The sequence below is a fragment of the Geotrypetes seraphini genome, chromosome 5 (genome assembly GCF_902459505.1).
Source record: "Geotrypetes seraphini chromosome 5, aGeoSer1.1, whole genome shotgun sequence".
NCBI lineage: Eukaryota > Metazoa > Chordata > Amphibia > Gymnophiona > Dermophiidae > Geotrypetes > Geotrypetes seraphini.
Genome location: NC_047088.1, coordinates 125,064,065 through 125,084,105, shown reverse-complemented (window position 1 = coordinate 125,084,105; position 20,041 = coordinate 125,064,065). Strand labels below are relative to the sequence as shown.

Genomic DNA, 20,041 nt, shown 5'->3' with positions numbered 1-20,041 from the left:
GAGGTCAGACAGACCCCCAAACAGGACCCGTCTTAGCTCCATCCGGCATCAGAAAAGGGACCAGGAGCCCTAAACAAATTCCAACAGCTCTAACATGGGGAGTCTAAATTTTTTCCAGCTTACCACCTGCTTGGCGACTGAGCAAGACTGGTTTGGGAGGGGGAAACTCAGCTAATATACTACAACCAAAGTTTGGTCTCAGTCTCCACTTGCTGGTCACAGTGAGCTATTACCCATCAGTAAAGAACTGTCCTGGTCTAGAGACCAACAAAGAATATGTATTTGAAGTTTCCTATAAGAGATCTCGAGAAATAGAATACATACTTGTCCAGGAACAGAGTAGGATCATCCAAGAACAGTGTTCATCTTACAAAAGGCTCCTTTTATCAAAAAGCAGTTGAGCTTTTCACTGTAGGCAGGCATTCACTTCCTATGAGCAGTGGAGCATTTATCTCGCCAGCCTACAGTTTGATAAATGGAGCCCACTGTGCGTATTATATAGGTAAAAACATCGGTGGAGCATAGGCAGGACTCAAATTTACTCAGGAAAATTAGGCGGGCTCACTTACATTATTAGCTCCATGGCTGGGTTACGGGCTTGGAACACAAAAATAGCCATACTGAATAAAACTAATGGTCCATCTAGCCCAGTATTCTGTTTCCACAGTGGCTAATCCAGATACCCAATTAAAGAATCATCCCCTGCCTGGTCCCACTGACCCAGTTCCTTTCATATGTTTACAAGACATTTTTAACTAATTACTCACTGGTATGCTGGAGAGAGGAAGCCCTGATGCCGTATAAATTTCCAGAACAGGCCTTAAACCAGAGGACTTCCCTTTTGCAGAGTAATTCTTAAGCAGGGCTGTAAAAGATGAGAGAGGGAAAGTGAGATTCAAAGTAGAAGTTAGGAAAATAATCAAACTTTGAAGTACAAGCTGAAATTTTGGAAACAGTGGCAGTTATAGCACATTTAGGGTCTCTTACCAAGCCAAATAGCACAGAAAATGCACTGAAACCCACAGGAATTGATTGGCTTTGACGCATTTGCTGCACAGCACCTTGATAAAACAGGCCCTTAGACTTAAACATGCTTCAGGGCTAGCTTAATCTATAGACCAGGTTTGGCACTGATCCAGGGCACCAAATGCCTGGGCAGAAACGTCACCAGCCTATAGGTTAGGCAAGGCTTGCTCCTTCCCTTCTGCCCTCCCTCTTACTCACAAGTGCTCACTGTGGCGCATACTGTTCCTTGACAAGTCGCTTAATCCCCCCATTGCTTCAGGTACATTAGACAGATTGTGAGCCTGCCAGAACAAACAGGGAAAAATGCTTGAGTATCTGAATAAACTCATGTAAAACGTTCTGAGCTCTCCTGGTAGAACGGTATAGAAAATTGAATAAATAAATAAAATTAATTAATTAAATTTAACTGTATTGCTATTGCTCTCTCTTATAATCTTTTAAATAAGTCATATAAATCTTTTCTAGAGAAGGAAAAATGGGCATAAATTGAGGTTGTGGAATGAGAGACTTAAGAATAACATTAGGAAATTATTTTTCACAGAGAAGGTGGTTAATGCCTGGAATGCCTTCCCGAGGGAGATGGCGGAGAGGAAAACAGTAATAGAATTTTTAAAAAGCATGGGATGAACACAGAGGATCTCTAATCAGAAAATGGGGTATAAAGCAGTTACTTACCTGTAACAGGTATTCTCCAAGGATAGAAAGCAGATATTCTTACATATGGGTGACATCATCCATAGAACCTGGTACGGACAGTCCACAAGTGCAGTGTCACTTTAAAACTTGAAGACCACCTGCACCATACATGCATGAGTGCCTTCCCATCCGCTCGCAGGACCATCAATTCAGTACAAAAAGCTAAGAACCCAACTATGGGAAGTGGGAGGGTTATAAGAATATCTGCCTGCTTTCCTAGGATAACATCTGTTATATATCCCAGGACAAGAAGGCAACATATTCTTACATATGGACTCCCTGGCTGCCTGGATCATGAATGGATGAGAACGAAAGATTAGGTTCTTACATTTGCTAATCTTCTTTCTCGTAAATCCTCCCTTTATTCCGGGACCACTGGGTTATGCATTCCTTGCCACCAGAATTGATTTGTCTGGCGGTTATGTTATTAGGAAGCCTCAGATGATTGAGGTCTTAACTCCTCCCTCTAATAACATAACCGGGAGCATGCCCCTTGGACACCAATCAGTCTTAAAGCAGCCAGGAACATCTACAGAAAATAAACAAGAAAGAGGGACGAACATGAACTCCCCGCCAGACAAATCAATTCTGCTCATATTAACATATGCAAAACAGCAACAATGAAAACAGGTTAAGAAACATTAGAAACCTGAACGACAAAACAGTACTATAGGGAGACACAGCTGCAAAGGGTGCTTAAACTAGTGACACTCTCCCACCCCCCCCAACACACACACACAAATTTAGTGCTAGCTCCAGACAGATGGCACTCTTATAATGGCTGGTCCGAAACAAATCCAGCTTACCATTACCGCAACGCAGGCAATCAGCGAATCTGACAAACATAGGGTAGGTTTCTGGAATAAAGGGAGAATTTACAAGAAAGAAGATTAGCAAAGGTAAGAACCTAATCTTTCATTTTTGTACAATCCCCTTTCATTGCAGGACCAGCAGGATGTACCAGAGCAGTCCCGAAAATATCAGGCAGGGTGGGACTGATGAGCTTGCTGCCAACCCTGAGGCACCAAAAGTGGCATCCTGCTTGGCTGCTACATCAATCCTGTAAAACTTGGTGAAGATGTGCAAGGAGGACCACAAAGCAGCCCTACAAATCTCATCCGGAGACATCGCCGATAACTCAGCTCAGGAGGAGGCAACCCCTCTGGTTGTATGAGCCCACACCCAAAGGGGGGACTTCTTTCCTGCCACTACATAAGCCACAGAAATGGCCGCTCGAATCCATCTCGAAATGGTAGCTTTAGAGGCAGGTTTGCCCTTGCATGCAGGAGAAACAGGTGGTCTTGAGAGATGAAACTCATTGGTAACCTCCAAATACCGCAGCAAAAGCCTGCGCAAATCCAGGGACCGAAGCACTCAGTCCTGGGCCTTTGATCGGAAGGAACAAACACCAGAAGTTAGACTTCCAGATTTACTTGGAAGACAGAAACTACTTTAAAAAGAAAGGAAGGAACCATATTGCAAGAACACCACAGCATCCATAATATGCAAGAAAGGATCCCAAGAAAGACAATGAAGCTCCGAAACTCTCCAAGCCAAAGTGACAGTCACAAGAAATATTGTCTTGATAGTGAGATCCTTCAAGGATGCCTGCTCCAAAGGCTCATAAGGTGGACAAACCAGGGAGTGGAGAACCAGATTCATATTCCATGTCAGACAAAGGAGGCGCAAAGGAGGCCTCAGATGAACTGCGCGCCCCTTAGAAAATGGACTACATCCAGATGAATCACCAAGGAGCTCTTCAAAGCAAGAGGACCCAGGCAGGACAGATCTGCAATCTGAACCCTTAGGGAAGCCAAAGCCCTTTTTCAGGCCATCCTGCAGAAACTCCAGCACCCGAGGAACCGAGGGGGAAGAAGGATCCTCCTGTCGGCTGACGCACCATGCTCGGTAGCACTATCAAACTTTCACTATCAACTGCAGCTCTTGTCCCCGCCGGAGCTGAACCAGGTTGGCATACCACAGCTGCCTTGGCCAATCAGTAGCCATCAGGATCACTGGCCCCCTGTGCTCTGCTATTTGATGCAACTGATGCCCTATCATGAGCCATGGAGGGAAGGCGTAAAGAAGACCCTCCCAGGGCCAGGGCTGCCCCAGAGCATCCAGGCCATCGCTGCTGGCCTCTCAATGACTGTAAAAATTATCAGCCTTCTTGTTCACCACAGTTGCCATGAGATTGAACACTGGGGCCCCCCATTGGTGCAATGTAGGTATTTAAACATTTCTATCATAAAGGGGATGATCAGTTATTTAGTTTGTAATCTCAAATAGTTTACAAATGTGTAAATTACACTTCCCCCTCCCTAGTCGCGGTTTCGATGTTCACAGTTTTGATTATCCGTGTTTTTTTCCCCTGGCCGCCCCCTGAGAATCGCTCATTGGCATCGAAAAAAAACCCCAGCCCCAGGACTTGGAGGGAGGCAATCAGAGGCAGCGAGGGGGGCAAACAGAGGCGGCGAGGGGGTGAGTTCCCATGGTCTCACGAGACTACAACAAGGAGTTCCTGTTGTAGTCTCATGAGACCACGGGAATTCAGCAACACGGCTCTGCACGGGGCAGGTGTGTAGGAAGATCGCTCCTGCCCTGCATCACCGTTAGACCACCAGGTAAGGTCCGGAGGTGGATTAGAGCCGACCAAAAGTTATTCGTGATTTTTCCCTATTTGCTCTGCCCCTAACCCCTGCGAATAGGGAGGGAGAAGTGTACACATTTGTTGAGCTGGGTAAGCTGGTCTAGGATAGAGAGCTGCACGGGAACAGGGATGGGAATCCCTTCGGGTCGCGGGAATCCCGTGGGGACGCCCCCTAGGGTCACGGGGATCCCTTGGGGACACATCCTAGGGTCGCGGGGTTCCTGTGGGGTTGGATGCGAGGCTCGTCTTCTCCCTACCTGTCCTGCCGCAGCACACAGCCATTCAGAACGGAAGTCTTCCATGATGTCAGCGCTGACATCGGAGGGAGGGCTTAATGCAAAGCCCTCCCTCCCTCCGACGTCAGCGCTGACATCGGGAAGACTTCCGTTCCAATCGGCTGTATGCTGCGATCGGCGGTGGCGTACCAAGGGGGGGCAGGGAGGGCGATCCGCTCCGGGTGCAGCCATGGGGGGGTTGCAAAGCCAGCCAGGTCCCCTTACCTTTGTGGCGCTTCCTCCGACCGACCGACCGACAACAGGCCCGGTCCGATAAACCTCCCTGTAGCCGCGAATCTAAATTACTTTCTTACAGCAGCTTCAATACTCCAACTCCTGTAAGAAAGTAATTTAGATTCGCGGCTACAGGGCAGAGAGGTTTGTCGGACCGAGCCTGTTCTGTTGTCAGTCGGGCGGGGAAGCGCCACAAAGATAAGGGGCAGGGAGGGAGAAAGGGAGGAAAGTGGAGTGGAGAGGAAAAGACGCTTAAGGTAAAACTGAGAGGGGAGAAGGACGCTGAAAGCACTGGGGAAGACAAAGGGGTGGAGAAGGACACTGAAAGGACATGGGGAAGACGGGGGGCGGAGAAGGACGCTGAAAGGACATGGGGAAGACAGAGGGGGGAGAAGGACACTGAAAGCACATGGGGAAGACAGAGGGGGGAGAAGGACGCTGAAAGGACATGGGGAAGACGGGGGGCGGAGAAGGACGCTGAAAGGACATGGGGAAGACGGGGGGCGGAGAAGGACGCTGAAAGGACATGGGGAAGACAGAGGGGGGAGAAGGACACTGAAAGCACATGGGGAAGACGGAGGGGGGAGAAGGACGCTGAAAGGACATGGGGAAGACGGGGGGCGGAGAAGGACGCTGAAAGGACATGGGGAAGACAGAGGGGGGAGAAGGACACTGAAAGCACATGGGGAAGACAGAGGGGGGAGAAGGACACTGAAAGGACATGGGGAAGACAGAGGGGGGAGAAGGACACTGAAAGGCCATGGGGAAGACGGGAGGGGGAGAAGGACACTGAAAGGCCATGGGGAAGACGGGAGGGGGAGAAGGACACTGAAAGGCCATGGGGAAGACGGGAGGGGGAGAAGGACGCTGAAAGGCCATGGGGAAGACGGGAGGGGGAGAAGGACGCTGAAAGGCCATGGGGAAGACGGGAGGGGGAGAAGGACGCTGAAAGGCCATGGGGAAGACGGGAGGGGGAGAAGGACGCTGAAAGGCCATGGGGAAGACGGGAGGGGGAGAAGGACGCTGAAAGGCCATGGGGAAGACGGGAGGGGGAGAAGGACGCTGAAAGGCCATGGGGAAGATGGGAGGGGGGAGGACGCTGAAAGGCCATGGGGAAGATGGGGGGCGGAGGACGCTGAAAGGCCATGGGGAAGAAGGGGGGCGGAGAAGGACGCTGAAAGCACATGGGGAAGACAGAGGGGGGAGAAGGACACTGAAAGCACATGGGGAAGACAGAGGGGGGGAGAAGGACACTGAAAGCACATGGGGAAGACAGAGGGGGGAGAAGGACACTGAAAGCACATGGGGAAGACAGAGGGGGAGAAGGACACTGAAAGCACATGGGGAAGACAGAGGGGGAGAAGGACACTGAAAGCACATGGGGAAGACAGAGGGGGAGAAGGACACTGAAAGCACATGGGGAAGACAGAGGGGGAGAAGGACACTGAAAGCACATGGGGAAGACAGAGGGGGAGAAGGACACTGAAAGCACATGGGGAAGACAGAGGGGGAGAAGGACACTGAAAGCACATGGGGAAGACAGAGGGGGAGAAGGACACTGAAAGCACATGGGGAAGACAGAGGGGGAGAAGGACACTGAAAGCACATGGGGAAGACAGAGGGGGAGAAGGACACTGAAAGCACATGGGGAAGACAGAGGGGGAGAAGGACACTGAAAGCACATGGGGAAGACAGAGGGGGAGAAGGACACTGAAAGCACATGTGGAAGACAGAGAGGGAGAAGGACACTGAAAGCACACGGGGAAGACAGAGAGGGAGAAGGACACTGAAAGCACACGGGGAAGACAGAGGGGGAGAAGGACACTGAAAGCACATGGGGAAGACAGAGGGGGAGAAGGACATTGAAAGCACACGGGGAAGACAGAGGGGGAGAAGGACATTGAAAGCACATGGGGAAGACAGAGGGGGAGAAGGACACTGAAAGCACATGGGGAAGACAGAGGGGGAGAAGGACACTGAAAGCACATGGGGAAGACAGAGGGGGAGAAGGACACTGAAAGCACATGGGGAAGACAGAGGGGGAGAAGGACACTGAAAGCACATGGGGAAGACAGAGGGGGAGAAGGACACTGAAAGCACATGGGGAAGACAGAGGGGGAGAAGGACACTGAAAGCACATGGGGAAGACAGAGGGGGAGAAGGACACTGAAAGCACATGGGGAAGACAGAGGGGGAGAAGGACACTGAAAGCACATGGGGAAGACAGAGGGGGAGAAGGACACTGAAAGCACATGGGGAAGACAGAGGGGGAGAAGGACACTGAAAGCACATGGGGAAGACAGAGGGGGAGAAGGACACTGAAAGCACATGGGGAAGACAGAGGGGGAGAAGGACACTGAAAGCACATGGGGAAGACAGAGGGGGAGAAGGACACTGAAAGCACATGTGGAAGACAGAGGGGGGAGAAGAACGCTGACAGGACATGGGGAAGATGGGGGGAAGAAGGACGCTGAAAGGAAATGGGGAAGATGGGGGGAGGACGCTGAAAGGAAATGGGGAGGAGAGAGTGGGGAGAAGACGCTGGCAGGGACGAAGACAGAGATGCCAGACTATGGGGGGAGCGGAGGGAAGAAGATGGGTGCCAGACAAATTTGGAAGGGGGGAGAAAGGGGGAGGCACAGTAACAGAGCAAATGGAAGATGCAGAGAGAAGAGAGATAGTGGATGGAAGGAATTGAATGAGAACATGAGGAAAGCGGAAACCAGGCAACAAAGGTAGGAAAAAAATTCTATTTCTTTTTTTTTTTTTGCTTTAGGATAAAGTAGTATACCCGTTTACAAAGTATGTATTCTTCCCAATTAATATTTCCAAATTAATAAAGTCTTTTTTGTTTATTTGTAAATGGGTTTCTACCAGAGCCTTTAATTCAGTAGCATAATTAAATGAAATAACTATTTCTGTAGTTTATAGAGATGGGTGGGGACAGAGGGGATTCCTCGCGGGGACGGGTAGGGACGGAGGGGTTTCCTCACGGGGACGGGTAGGGACGGAGGGATTCCTCACAGGGACGGGTGGGGATAGGTGGGATTCCTCACGGGGACGGATAGGACTTTGGCGGGGACGGTTGAGAATGGGTTGGATTTCTGTCCCCACGCAACTCTCTAGTCTAGGAGGGAAAGATCATATAAACTACTAAAAATATTTCAATACATCATGTGTACATACCAATAGGACCTCCATAAGGGCCAGGAGCAATAAGACAGTCCCTCAGATCCTCTTTCAGGTTCCAGTCCATGCTGTATAAATCAAACTTCCTGCAAGAATATATAACAGGAAATCATACCAAGGAGGAAGGTCTTAAAAGACAATAAAACGCTACATTGCTAACACAATTTTAAAAACTGGTCAGATTATGTAAAATCCTCAGATAATTTATAAATATAGGCTTTGCACCAAAAACAAGGAAAGGGGTTGGGATTTGATATATTACATTACATTAGTGATTTCTATTCCGCCATTACCTTGCGGTTCAAGTCTGATTACATATGAGTTGTCAGGACATTTAGGAGTACATTAGGAGTTGTCTGGACATTTTCGGAGGAGCTAAATGGTGAAGTGGATTGCAAATGGGGTCCGAGATGGATCTTGCTGTGTTAATTTGTCTTTATGGAGTTTTTGAATAGCAGAGTTTTTATTTCTTTTCTGAAGGTTTTGTAGTCTGTGCTTGAGATCATTAAATTGGGGAGTTGGTGGTCTAGTTTTGCTGCTTGGGTGGCTAGGAGGGCATCGTACATTTTTGTTCGTTTAACGTTTTTGATTGGAGGGTGCGTAAATGGTGCGTGGGTTCTCCTATGTCTGGTTGTGGTGGTTTGAATTAGTTGGTTGTTCCAGTAGGCTAGGCTGTCTCCATTTATGGCTTTGAATAGTAGACAGTAGAATTTGAAAAGTAATCTTGCTTGTATTGGGAGCTGTGTTTTGTACTGTTTGTAGTTGTTTTATCATGGTTGCGTGGCAAGGGAGATAGAGGATGTTGCAGTAGTCTAGTAGACCAAGGACTAGGGATTGGACCACTAGCTGGAATTGTTTTCTGTTGAAGAATTTTCGAACTTGTCTTAGGTTTCTCATGACTGCAAATGGTTTTTGTATTGTTTTGTTGATTTGTGGTTGCATGGTACAGCCTCTGTCTATCAGCATTCCCAGAAGTTTTAGAGTGGGTTGAATGGGGTATGTCAGGGGTGCCCAATAGGTCGATCGCGATCGACCGGTAGCTCGCCAAGGCAAAGTGAGTCGATCATCCAGGACTCACTTTGCCTTGGCGATCTATCGGGCCAATCAATCTTCCTCTCCCCGACGTCAATTCTGCCGTCGGAGAGGAAGTTCGGGCCAGCCAATCGCTGCCTGGCTGGGCGGAACTTCCTCTCCGACGGCAGAATTGACGTCGGGGAGAGGAAGATTGATCAGCCCGAATCAGAGAGAGCATGGGGCTGTGGCGGCGGCGGGGCCTGTTATCCATTGGTGGCGTTTGGGTCTTGTTCTCCGATGGCAGCGGCAGTGGCTTGGGGAAGGGCAGGGAGAAAGAAAGAAAGGGGGCAGGCAGGGAGACAGAAGGAAAGAAGAGAAACAGAAAAAAAGAAAGGGGGCATGAAGAGAGAAAGAAAGGAAGGTCAGGGAGAGAGGAAGAAAAAGTTGGGGGAGGGATTGAGGTGTGAAGGAGAGGAAGCATACATGCTGAAAGAAAGATTGGATGTACAGTCAGAAGAAGAAAGTGCAACCAGAGACTCATGAAATCACCAGACAAGGTAGGAAAAATGATTTTATTTTAAATTTAGTGATCAAAATGTGTCTGAATTTATATCTGCTGTCTATATTTTACACTATGATCCCCTTTTACTAAACCGCAATAGTGGTTTTTAGTGCAGGGAGCCTATGAGCGTCAAGAGCAGCGTTGGGCATTCAGTGCAGCTCCCTGCGCTAAAAAATGATATTGTGGTTTAGTAAAAAGGGAGGGGGTGGGTATTTGTCTATTTTTGTATGGTTGTTACTGAGGTGACGGTGCATAGAGTCATCTGCTTTGACCTCTTTGAAAAAACCCCGGAATAGGAATGATAATTAACAATTCTATGTGCACAGTGTGTGTTGTGTTTTTTTTTAATTTTATTGTTGGTAGATCATTTTGACTTGGTCATTTTAAAAGTAGCTCGCGAGTCAAAAAAGTGTGGGCACCCCTGGGGTATGTGATAGTTTATTACTAGGTTTATTATGGTTGGGGTTTTGCTATTTTCGAGGAGGATGAATTTTGTTTTGTCAGGATTTAGTTTGTTTTTGTTCTTTCATCCATGTTGCTACTGTTTCTAGTGTTCTGGGCAGCGTGTCTGTCATGGAAGGTGCTGGTTGGTCAAAAGGAAGGAGGATGGCAATGTTGTCTGCATAGCTGTAGAAGGTCAGGCCTAGTTTGTCTAGGCAGGTGGCGAGAGAAGCAATGTATAGGTTGAAGAGTGTGGGGGATAGAGGTGATCCTTGGGGTATGCCACAGGGATTGGACCATGGTTCTGATTTTTCATTGTTTGTCTTTACTCTGTAAGTTCTGTATTATAGGAATTCTTTAAAGTATGATAGTACCTTGCCTGTGATTCCTATTGAGTCTAATATTTGTAGTAGAATGTCATGGTTAACCAGGTCAAAGGCTGCAATCAGATCTAGTTGAATAATTAGCATTTTTTTTGCCTGTGTTGAGGTGTTGTTTAGCTGTGTCCATGAGGGATCCTAGTAGTGTGTCTCAGTGCTGTAATTGGTTCTGAAACCAGACTGTGTAAGGTTGAGTAGGTTTTAGTTTTCTAGGTATACGGTTAGGAGTTTAGCTACGAGGCCTTCCATTAGCTTGATGTAAAGTGGTATTGAGGCTATGGGTCTGTAGTTGGAGGGTTGATCAATTGCTCCTTTGGGGTCTTTTAGGATCGGAGTGATGATGATTTCGCTGAGGTCTTGTGGGAAAAGGCCATCTGTGAGCAAGGTTTGTATCCATTGTAGAAGGAGGGCACGGAATAACATACTGGTGGTTTTTTAACAGGTATGGGGGGCAGTGGTTGAGGTCACAGGCTGCGTGACTGTATTTATTGTAGAGTTTGTTTAGGTCCGACCAATATATAGTGGAGAAATGGGACCAGGTTCTGTCTGCTGCAATTGATTCTTTTTCTGTGTGTGTGTGTGTGGGGGGGGGGGTATTGTGATCTCTTCTAGGTGGGTAGGGGTTCCAGTGAATGTAGCCCTGGTAGTTGCGATTTTGTTTTTGAAGAATTCCACTAAAAGGGTGGCTGAGGGAGGGGGAGTATTGTTTTTAGTCAGGTGGGGTTTTGTGTCTGCGAGTTCTAGTTGGAATACAGTGGTACCTCGGTTTACGAGTGCACCGGTTTGCGAGTGTTTTGCAAGACGAGCAAAACATTCGCAAAATCAGAAGCTCGGAAACCGAGCATGCCTCGATTTGCGAGCGGCACCCCCCACGATCCGGCACCCTCCCCGCGATCCGGCACACCCCCCCCCCCGCCGCAATCTGAAGTCCCCCAGACCCACCCGAACCCGCTTCTTACTGTCATCTCGGCCTCGGCACTGGCATGTCCTGTGCATTGGTGCCGGTGCCCGAAGATCGGCCTCCTTTTCTTCCTGGGCCTTGAGCATTTGCGCATGCTCAAGGCCTGCGAGTTCACGCTCTCTCCGAGATTCTCGGAGATCTCGGAGAGAGCGTGAACTCGCAGGCCTTGAGCATGCGCAGATACTCAAGGCCCAGCAAGAAGAGGAGGCCGATCTTCGGGCACCGGCACCAACGCACAGGACATGCCAGTGCCGAGATGACAGTAAGAAGCAGGTTCAGGTAGGTCTGGGGGTCTTCAGATTGCGGCGGAGGGTGCCAGATCGTGGGGGGGGTGCCGGATCACGGGGGGAGCAATGCCGTTCTCGTGGGGGGGGATAGAGCAGCGCCGCTGGCCTCGGGGAGTGGGAACGTATCAAGGCGAGTTTCCATTATTTCCTATGGGGAAATTCGCTTTGATATACGAGTATTTTGGTTTACGAGCATGCTTCTGAAATGAATTATGCTCGTAAACCAAGGTACCACTGTAGTTTTTTTGTGTCTTGGGATTCTCTTCCTCTTGGGATTCTGTTCCTATTTGGTTTGAGTAGCATGTCTTTCTTTTTTCTTTCAGTTTTTGTTTGTATTGTTGATTTAGTTTTCCCCATGCTGTTTTAGTGGGCTCTGGATTACTTTTTCTCCATTTTCTTTCTAGTTGTCTGCATTGTCTTTTGAGTACGAGTAGTTCGTTGTCGAACCACTTGTCTGATCGTCTGCAGATTCTGTTTTTTGTTTGTTTTGGGGCTAGCTCATCTAGGGTTGCTGTTCTTAGACTGAACCATTGTGAGATGAAGTCCTTGGAATTGTAGTCTTGGATTACTGCGTATGTTTTGTTCCAGAATTTGGAGGGATCGGCGTATTTACATGAGCTGTTTTTGGTTTGCTTTTGGTCCAATTGATATTGAAGGAATATGTGTAGTGATCTGACCAGAGGGAACGGTACCAATTTCCATTTGAGGTTTGAATCTCTGATTGAAAAGGCTGTTGGGACATGAAGGCTCCGATGTTAAGTTGGTGACCTTTCTCATGTGTGGGTTTAGGGTCTAGGATCTTGTATGTTAAGGCTTCGAGGTATGATAGTAAGGTTTCTACTTGTCTTGAGGTTCGGTCTTCAAGATGGAGGTTTAGGTCTCCTACGATTAGGTTGTATGTTGCTGTTAGTGAGTTTTGGTATATAAAGTCTTCAAATTTTGGTTTTGCTGTGTTCCATTTCCCTGGTGTTATATAGCAGAGCATGCAGGTTATGGCTCCTTTGAGTGAGGTGCCCGAGAGTTGACAGGCTAGTAAATCCATGTATGGGGTGGATGTTTTGTCTAGTATATTTAGGTCTATGGTGTTTCCGACTATGATAGTAATACCTCCTCCTCTTTTATTTTCTCTGCAGACCACTGTTATCTTGTATCCCTTCGGGCAGACATCTGTTATATTGTATCCCTTCGGGCAGACTTCTGTTATCCTGGAATCTGATTCTGAAGTTAGCCAGGTTTCTGTGAGGAAGAAGCAGTCTAGATTTTCATTTTCTATCCAGTCTTTTGTGTGTTCTGTTTTGGGGACTATAGTCCTGATGTTTAAGTAGGCACATATTAGTGTGGTGTAATCTGTTTGCGCACTATAAGTTGTTTTTGGGTAGATGAGTGATCTTTGGTAAGGTAGTGTTTTGGTCTTGTAGGGGTTTGTCGGTCTTCTACCCTCTGTTGGTGTGAAGGGGTGGTGAATGCAGGTTTGGTAGTTTATGTTTCTGTCCCCTGTGATTCGTTTAGCTGGGTGGCGAGTTCTGTTAGTATTTGAAATAGTTGGTATTGGGGAGATGTTGTTTCCTGCCGCCTTCTAATTGGTTAGGAGCAAAGTAATCAGTAGGAAAGCTTGTGTATGTTTTTGTAGTATAGTTTTCATTGTGAGAGATGTGGGGTAGGAGTATGTGGTAGAGTGGTTGTAGGAGATTTTCTGGGGAGTTGGGGGGTGGCTTTTTTTTTCTTTGGAGATTGTTGTGGAGGAGTAGGCTGGCGGAGTTCTCTCCCACATTGGTGAGGGGCGGAGTGTTCTCCCACGCCCAATGGGATCCTCAGGCACAGGCAGCAGGTAGAAGGAAATTGCAGAGCCAAAGGAAAGAGATTTTTAGAATTGGAGAGGTTTCACGCTAGGCCTTCAACTGGCTCAGCGGCTGCAACGTCTGTGAGGGGCGGAGTGCTCTCCCACACCTGAAGGGATCTTCAGTTGCACCGGCAACCGGTAGTAAAAAAAGGCAGAGCCAAAGGAAAGTGGGAGATTTTTTTAATTGGGGGGTTTCCCGCTGAGTTTTCCAGCTGGTTAAGAGGCTGTAGTGTCAGAGAGGGATGGAGTGCTCTCCCACACCAGAAGGGATCCTCAGTCACACTGGAAGCAGGTAGAAAAAAATGGTAGAGCCAAAGGAAAGTGGGAGATTTTAAGATTGGAGAAGTTTCCCGCTGAGCCTTCCAACTGGCTCAGCATTTGTAGCGTCGGTGGGGGGGCGGAGTGCTCTCCCACGCCCGAGGGGATCCTCAATTCCACCGGTAGCAGGTAGAGAAAGGTGGCAGAGCCAAAGGAAAGTGGGAGGTTTCTAAGATTGGGGAGGTATCCCGCTGAGCCTTCCAACTGGCTTTGCGGCTATAGCATCGGTGAGGGGCGGAGTGATCTCCCACACCCGAGGGAATCCTCAGTCGCACCAGCAGCCAGAAAAAAAGGCAGAGCCAAAGGAAAGTGGGAGATTTTTAAAATTGGAGAGGTTACCCGCTAAGCCTTCCAAATTTATTAAATCCTGAGCAGGCAAACCATCCGGCATCCACGTGTTGTTTCTGCCATAGGGCACGATACGCAAAACTTGTTAAATCCAGAGCAGGTAAATCATCTGGCATTCCACCTCAGTGGGCTGCTCTTCCAAATTGCTCTCCTCACCTCTGAAGGCTGGCCACAAGCCAATAGCGCAATTTTTCTCAAAAAAAGAACGCCGGGTCCCGCGGAGCTCAAGCTTTAGGTGGCCATTCCCAGTTTGGTACGTGCGTCTCACAATCCCAGTACTCGCGGCTCCCCAGGCGGCGGTGAAATTTTACCTCCAGATTCGGAACGTGCGCCTCGCAGTCCCAGCACACGCGGCTCCTCAGGCTGTTCGCTTCAGCGTACACACGAGCCCTACTCCCGGCGGCTGGGCCAAGAACAGCGGGAAGCCGGAGCTGTAGACAAACAGCGGCAGCGCGGGAAGAAGGCGAGAAAATAAATAAAAATAGCGCTCGAAGAAGGCGAGTATTTAAATTCGCTGGCACAGCAGGAGCCTTTCTCTATGTGACTTGCTCCGCCACCGCCATCTTATTTTCCAGTAGACAGAATGCTGAACCTTAGGGTACTCTGTCCATTTTCAAGAGCATACTGCAGAAAGATTTCAATCACAGCTTTTGGAACCTCCTCCTTCCAAGAGTCTGCTGCCCCGTTCAGTTTGTTCAAAGCATGCAAGAACTGTAGAATAAAAGACAGGAGAAGGAGAGACACAGGGAGCTCCCCAAAACCAAGGTTCTGATCTGCTCATATAACGTTAAAACCGTCAATAATGAAACTGTAATGTATAAATGAACGAACATTACCACTGAATAGTAAAACACATCAAATAAAAGCATCAGCTTGAATATTAGTGGAGCTCAATTATCTCTTGAAATCTATTTACAAACTGATTCTGGACCCATAGTCCAACTGGCAGAGAAGTCTTAGCTATAGAGAGGACCATGAAGCCTAAGGCAGAAACAGGCGCATCAGAAATTACTGGGTGGGAGGAGAGGTTTCAGTAAGAACCTATTCTGTTTCTCTAGTACAATAGAAATAGTATGTTGAACCTCAGGAACTTATCTAAGCAGTGCCCGTAGTCCTTGGTGGGAGAGAAGCCTGCTTTCAATAATGAGGATCCAAAAGCAGAATCCTCTTGTGCTGCCACATCCACCTTATAGAATTTAATGAAATTGTGCAGGGAAGATCATGTTGCAGATCTACAATCTCCTTCGGAGGTATTGCCCTTGATTCCGCCCAAGAGGCTACTCCTCTGGTCAAATGTGCTTTCAGCGTCACCAGCAGTTGTTTGCTGCAGACAATGTTGGTCCAAATCAACTGGGAAATAGTGGCCTTGGAGGCTGGTCTGCCTCAGGTTGACTCTTTGGTTAGACAAAGAGAAGGTCCAATAGATAAAACTCATTAATCAGTTCCAGGTAACACAAGAGAACTCTGTGGATGTCCAGCAACTTTAAAGACTTGTCTTTCTTCTTAAAACCCATAGGTTGAAAGGCTGGTAGCCTGACTTCCTTATTGATGTGAAATGCCGAAACAAACTTTGGCAAAAAAGGAAGGTACTGTATGCACAGTCACTCCCGTTTCCGTGATCCTCAGAAACGGTACCCTGCATGACAAAGTTTGCAATTCTGAGACTCTTCTGGCCAACGTAATTGCAACTAGGAATACTGCTTTGATCATTAGATCCATGAGAGAAGCTTCCTCCAAAAGCTCATACGGGGCCCTTGAAGACCCTCTAACACGATACTGAAATTCTAGGAAGGGAAAAGATCTCAGATCAGCAGCCTAAACCCAAGGGTTCCATCAAAGAATCTAATAATGTCTGGGTAAGCAGCAAGGAGACTTGAGTTACTTTGCCTCTAAAGCAAACCAGGCCTGCCATCAGCACCTTAATCCCTTATTCAGGCCCTCTTGAAGGAAGGCCAGTACACACCTGTTACGGTAAGTAACTGTGCTTTATCCCAGAAAGACATACATTTCTTTCTGCAGATCTTTGTATAATGTCTTAAGCTTGGAACTATTATCTGGGATTCCTTCAGGTTGATCCAGTTCTATTTTTTGCTCAGGGACCATACAGTTCAGTGTTCTCCCCAGGGCTTTTTAGCTGGGCGGTCTGCCCGGCAAATTTAGATGAACGCCCGGCTGTCATCTATCAGGAATCCTGCTGCTGCCGCCGCTCAACATAAAAAAAATCCCCCCCAAAAACCATCTCTCACCAGCTTGGAGATGTGAACTCATGCTTCGGGGCTCCAAGGTATGCGTGCTGGCTCCCCTTCTCTTCCCTCCGAAACCAAAAGTTATGTCTGGGGGGGGGGAGAAGAGAAGGGAAGCTGGCACGCACATCGTAGAGCCCCGAAGCATGAGTCTTCTACGGGCTAAGGCAGGAGACTGGTCAACAACGGATAGAAGCTTACAACTTGCTTCGGGCCTTCTTCGCTGCCGGGTCCTGCCTACTTTCTGTTTCCGCGAAGGCAGAACCCGGCAACGAGGAAGGCCTGAAGCAAGTTGTAAGCTTCTATCTGTTGCTGACCTATGCCTAATGAGGCAAAAAAGTCACGGCGCAAGGGAAACTTCACCGCAGCGCAGGATGCCTATGGTGCAGGACAGGACACTGAACAAATCGGACCTCGCACTCTCTTCCACGTTGTCCTTCGCAACCTCGTAGCGAACAAGGAATTTTTCCGGGAGCTCGAGTAAGTGACGTCATTGTACGAGGGGGTTGCTGGTAGTAGAAGTCAGGTGGACTGGTCTGGACTTGTACGTTATAGGGGTGTGAGTGACATAACTCCATGATTGATATGACTGATTACTAGTTGACAAAGGGCCAAAATTAATTTGTGGACATGTTTTGATATTATTTTATATTTAACAATTTGTCACTGGAAAAAAAAACTGTGCAGGTACAGTAGTACTGTGGTATTTTTCCCCCCCAGGATTTGAAGTTACTGTAAAGTTATTTAAAGTTTGTTTAGCTCTTGTCATTGCCAAGCTAGATTATTGTAATTCATTACTATTAAACATTACTCAAAAAGAAAAGAAACGTTTACAGATAATTCAAAACCTTGCCGTTAAACTTATTCACAACGGTAGAAAATATGATCATGTAACTCCTTTCCTGGTTGATTCACACTGGCTTCCCATTAATCATCGCATTACCTTTAAAATTCTACTCTTAGTATTTAAAACCTTATCTACAAATAGGATACTTATTCCGTATAACACATCCCGCTCTCTTTATTCTACGGCCCAAAGTCTACTTGTAGTCCCTTCTTTAAAAGTTATTGGCACTAGACGATATGATATGTTTTCTTTTTTTTTGTATAATCGTCTTTATTGGGTAAAGTAAGATAACAGCAGAAACAGCAAATAAGCAACAAGTGCATTGTACATGTGTCATGAAAATCAAACAAGTAGCAAAACATGTAAAAGAAACAATCTGATGAGTGGCCGGAGCACTGTCATCTCAAACACCCAGTGTTTTTGAATAGAAAACTCTAACCTGGACACGTAGGAAATAACCCGCAGACACCCCCCCATACATACCATCACCATCCATATAGCACGCACTCAAACAACCTACACTCCCCCCCCCCTCCCGTCCACATCTTTCTCATACAAACTCACAATCACCCTTCAAACCATCAAACTACTAGGGACACCGTGTGCGACGGGAAAGACATGTTAAAGAAAAGAGCCCACATAAAACAGTACTAATAGTGTTATATAATGTTGAAGGAGACACAATCATCTACCAATACAAAGGTAATGTCAAATTCAAAGGCAAAGGCTAAACTCTGAGAAAATGCAGATATAATTAGAGAGGCAAATCTATGAAACATCAGAGGGGTTATGATGAGGAAGTAGATGCAGAGCCCTGCTTCAAAAAAGCATCCCAAAGTGCACAATAGTCCTTCCAGTGAGCCTGTGATCGCGTAGAGTAAGTTTGCAGCTCAAATGAAGCCAAAGTGTCCATGCGATTGGCCCACACTGGAAAGGAGGGTACCTCTGGGAAAGTCCAGTGTTGCAAAATGAGCTTCTTCCCCACCAAGATGGCATGGAGAACAAATTTCTGGGAGGGCGCATTAAGGTTCTGTTGAGATAAGTCCAGCACATCACCCATCAGTAAGGCAGATGGATTCCAGTGGAAGTTGCAGCCAAGTACATCCTCTAAGCGCCGGTGAATCAGAGCCCAGAAGGTAAGTTTTGGGCAAAGAAAAAAGGAATGCAAATAGGTGCCTCGTGAGAGATGACAATGGACACATAAATTATCAGGCCACAGCCCCATCTGAAAACCTCTAGATCTGGTAATATACGCTCTATGCAGTATACAAAATTGTGTTTCTTGTAAAGAGACAGATTTAACAAACAAGTATATATTTTGAAAGAAAACATGTATATCATGAAGGGATACTGACATTCCCAGGTCCTTAGCCCATTCCGACACTATGGGCTGAAGGCACTGCGTTCCCTGACCCTCCCTTCCCTCCGCATACCAGGTAGCAATCTTGTTATTGTGGGGTGGCACATCGAGAGCCCGTTCATCCAGAGAACCACATTCCCAAGTGGTAGGAGAAATATTATTCAGAGAGTCATAATAATGTTTAATTTGGATATAGAGATAAGACTGGTTGGTGGGGAGCCCCCAATGGGTACAGAGTGCAGAAAAAGAAGTGAAACATCCGCCCCCCCAAGTATAATAAATCGTGTATAGTGGACTCACGCTCAGCACGACCCTTCAGACCAGGCAAACCCCGGAAACCAGGTACAAAGTTAGGGTTGCCAATCAAAGATAGAAAGGGGGACGGGTAGGGCACTTTGTGTTGAAGTTTCCGCCACCACGCCCAAGTTCTCTGAAAGGCATATGGGTAATGCAGCGAGGGATACCTCAAAGAGACTGGCGAACCCTGAATCCCATGCATGAACGAGACAAAAGACACTGGGGAACAACAAGTAGCCAATAAATCCCGAGGGGAATAGCCAATAAATCCCGAGGGGAATGATATGTTTTCAATAATGGCCCCCAAGTCTGGAACTCCCTACCCCAATACATAAGAGATGAAAAAGACATTAGCCGTTTAAAAATAATTTAAAAACTTTCTTGTTTAAAGATGCCTTTATCCTTTGAATATATACAGTGCAGTAGACTCCTTACCAAAAATCAAAAATAAAAGAAAGAAAAAATGGATACCCCTCCTTATGTTTTTTCCCTCTATAGTTCTCTTCTTTTCAAATTTATTAATTTTGTAACTTTACCCCTTTACTCCCTTCGTATTCAGTCTTGTCTGTTTGTCCAACCCCCTTTTTTAGTAGTATTTTTAAATTGTATGTTGTATGCATATTTTGGATTTTAATGTAATTCGCTTAGTAAATTATGTATAAGCGATTCATCAAATTTCTAATAAACTTGAAACTTGATAGTAATTGTGAATCATTTCTAACCAAAATTTGTATGTCTACTCAGTAAACAGAGATGTTCAAGATGCTGAGTGCAAAAAAAAAAAAAAAAAAAGAGAGAGAGAGAGCGAAAACTTAAAAATGGTGAACATGTGTCATATGAATATAAAGGAGTGAAAAAGCTAATATAAGGGGCCTGTAAGCAAAAACCTAAATAGCTATGTGTAGAAAATAGCTCAGTTTGCATCTTGGAGATAAGGATTTTTTAAATTGAAAATGCAAATTTATGCCAAAATTTCTGGGATGTGGTCATTCATTCCCCTTCCTCCCAGCAGGTCTACCATCTCTCCTCCCACACTAGGTCCAACATACATAGTCAGTGGAACGCTTTTTTGT

General features: G+C 46.8%; 1 protein-coding gene across 3 annotated transcripts in view; it reads right to left on the bottom strand.

The window, feature by feature from the left end:
• Positions 1-20,041, bottom strand: part of VPS16 (VPS16 core subunit of CORVET and HOPS complexes) — a 1,150,777-nt gene that overhangs the window by 1,118,133 nt on the left and 12,603 nt on the right. For all 3 annotated transcript variants that reach the window (XM_033944752.1, XM_033944754.1, XM_033944753.1), the window contains exons 2-3: positions 8,068-8,156; positions 768-865 (exon numbers count right to left, since the gene is read on the bottom strand). In XM_033944752.1, the coding sequence (XP_033800643.1) occupies positions 768-865; positions 8,068-8,156 (187 nt within the window). The remainder of the gene's footprint in view (positions 1-767; positions 866-8,067; positions 8,157-20,041) is intronic.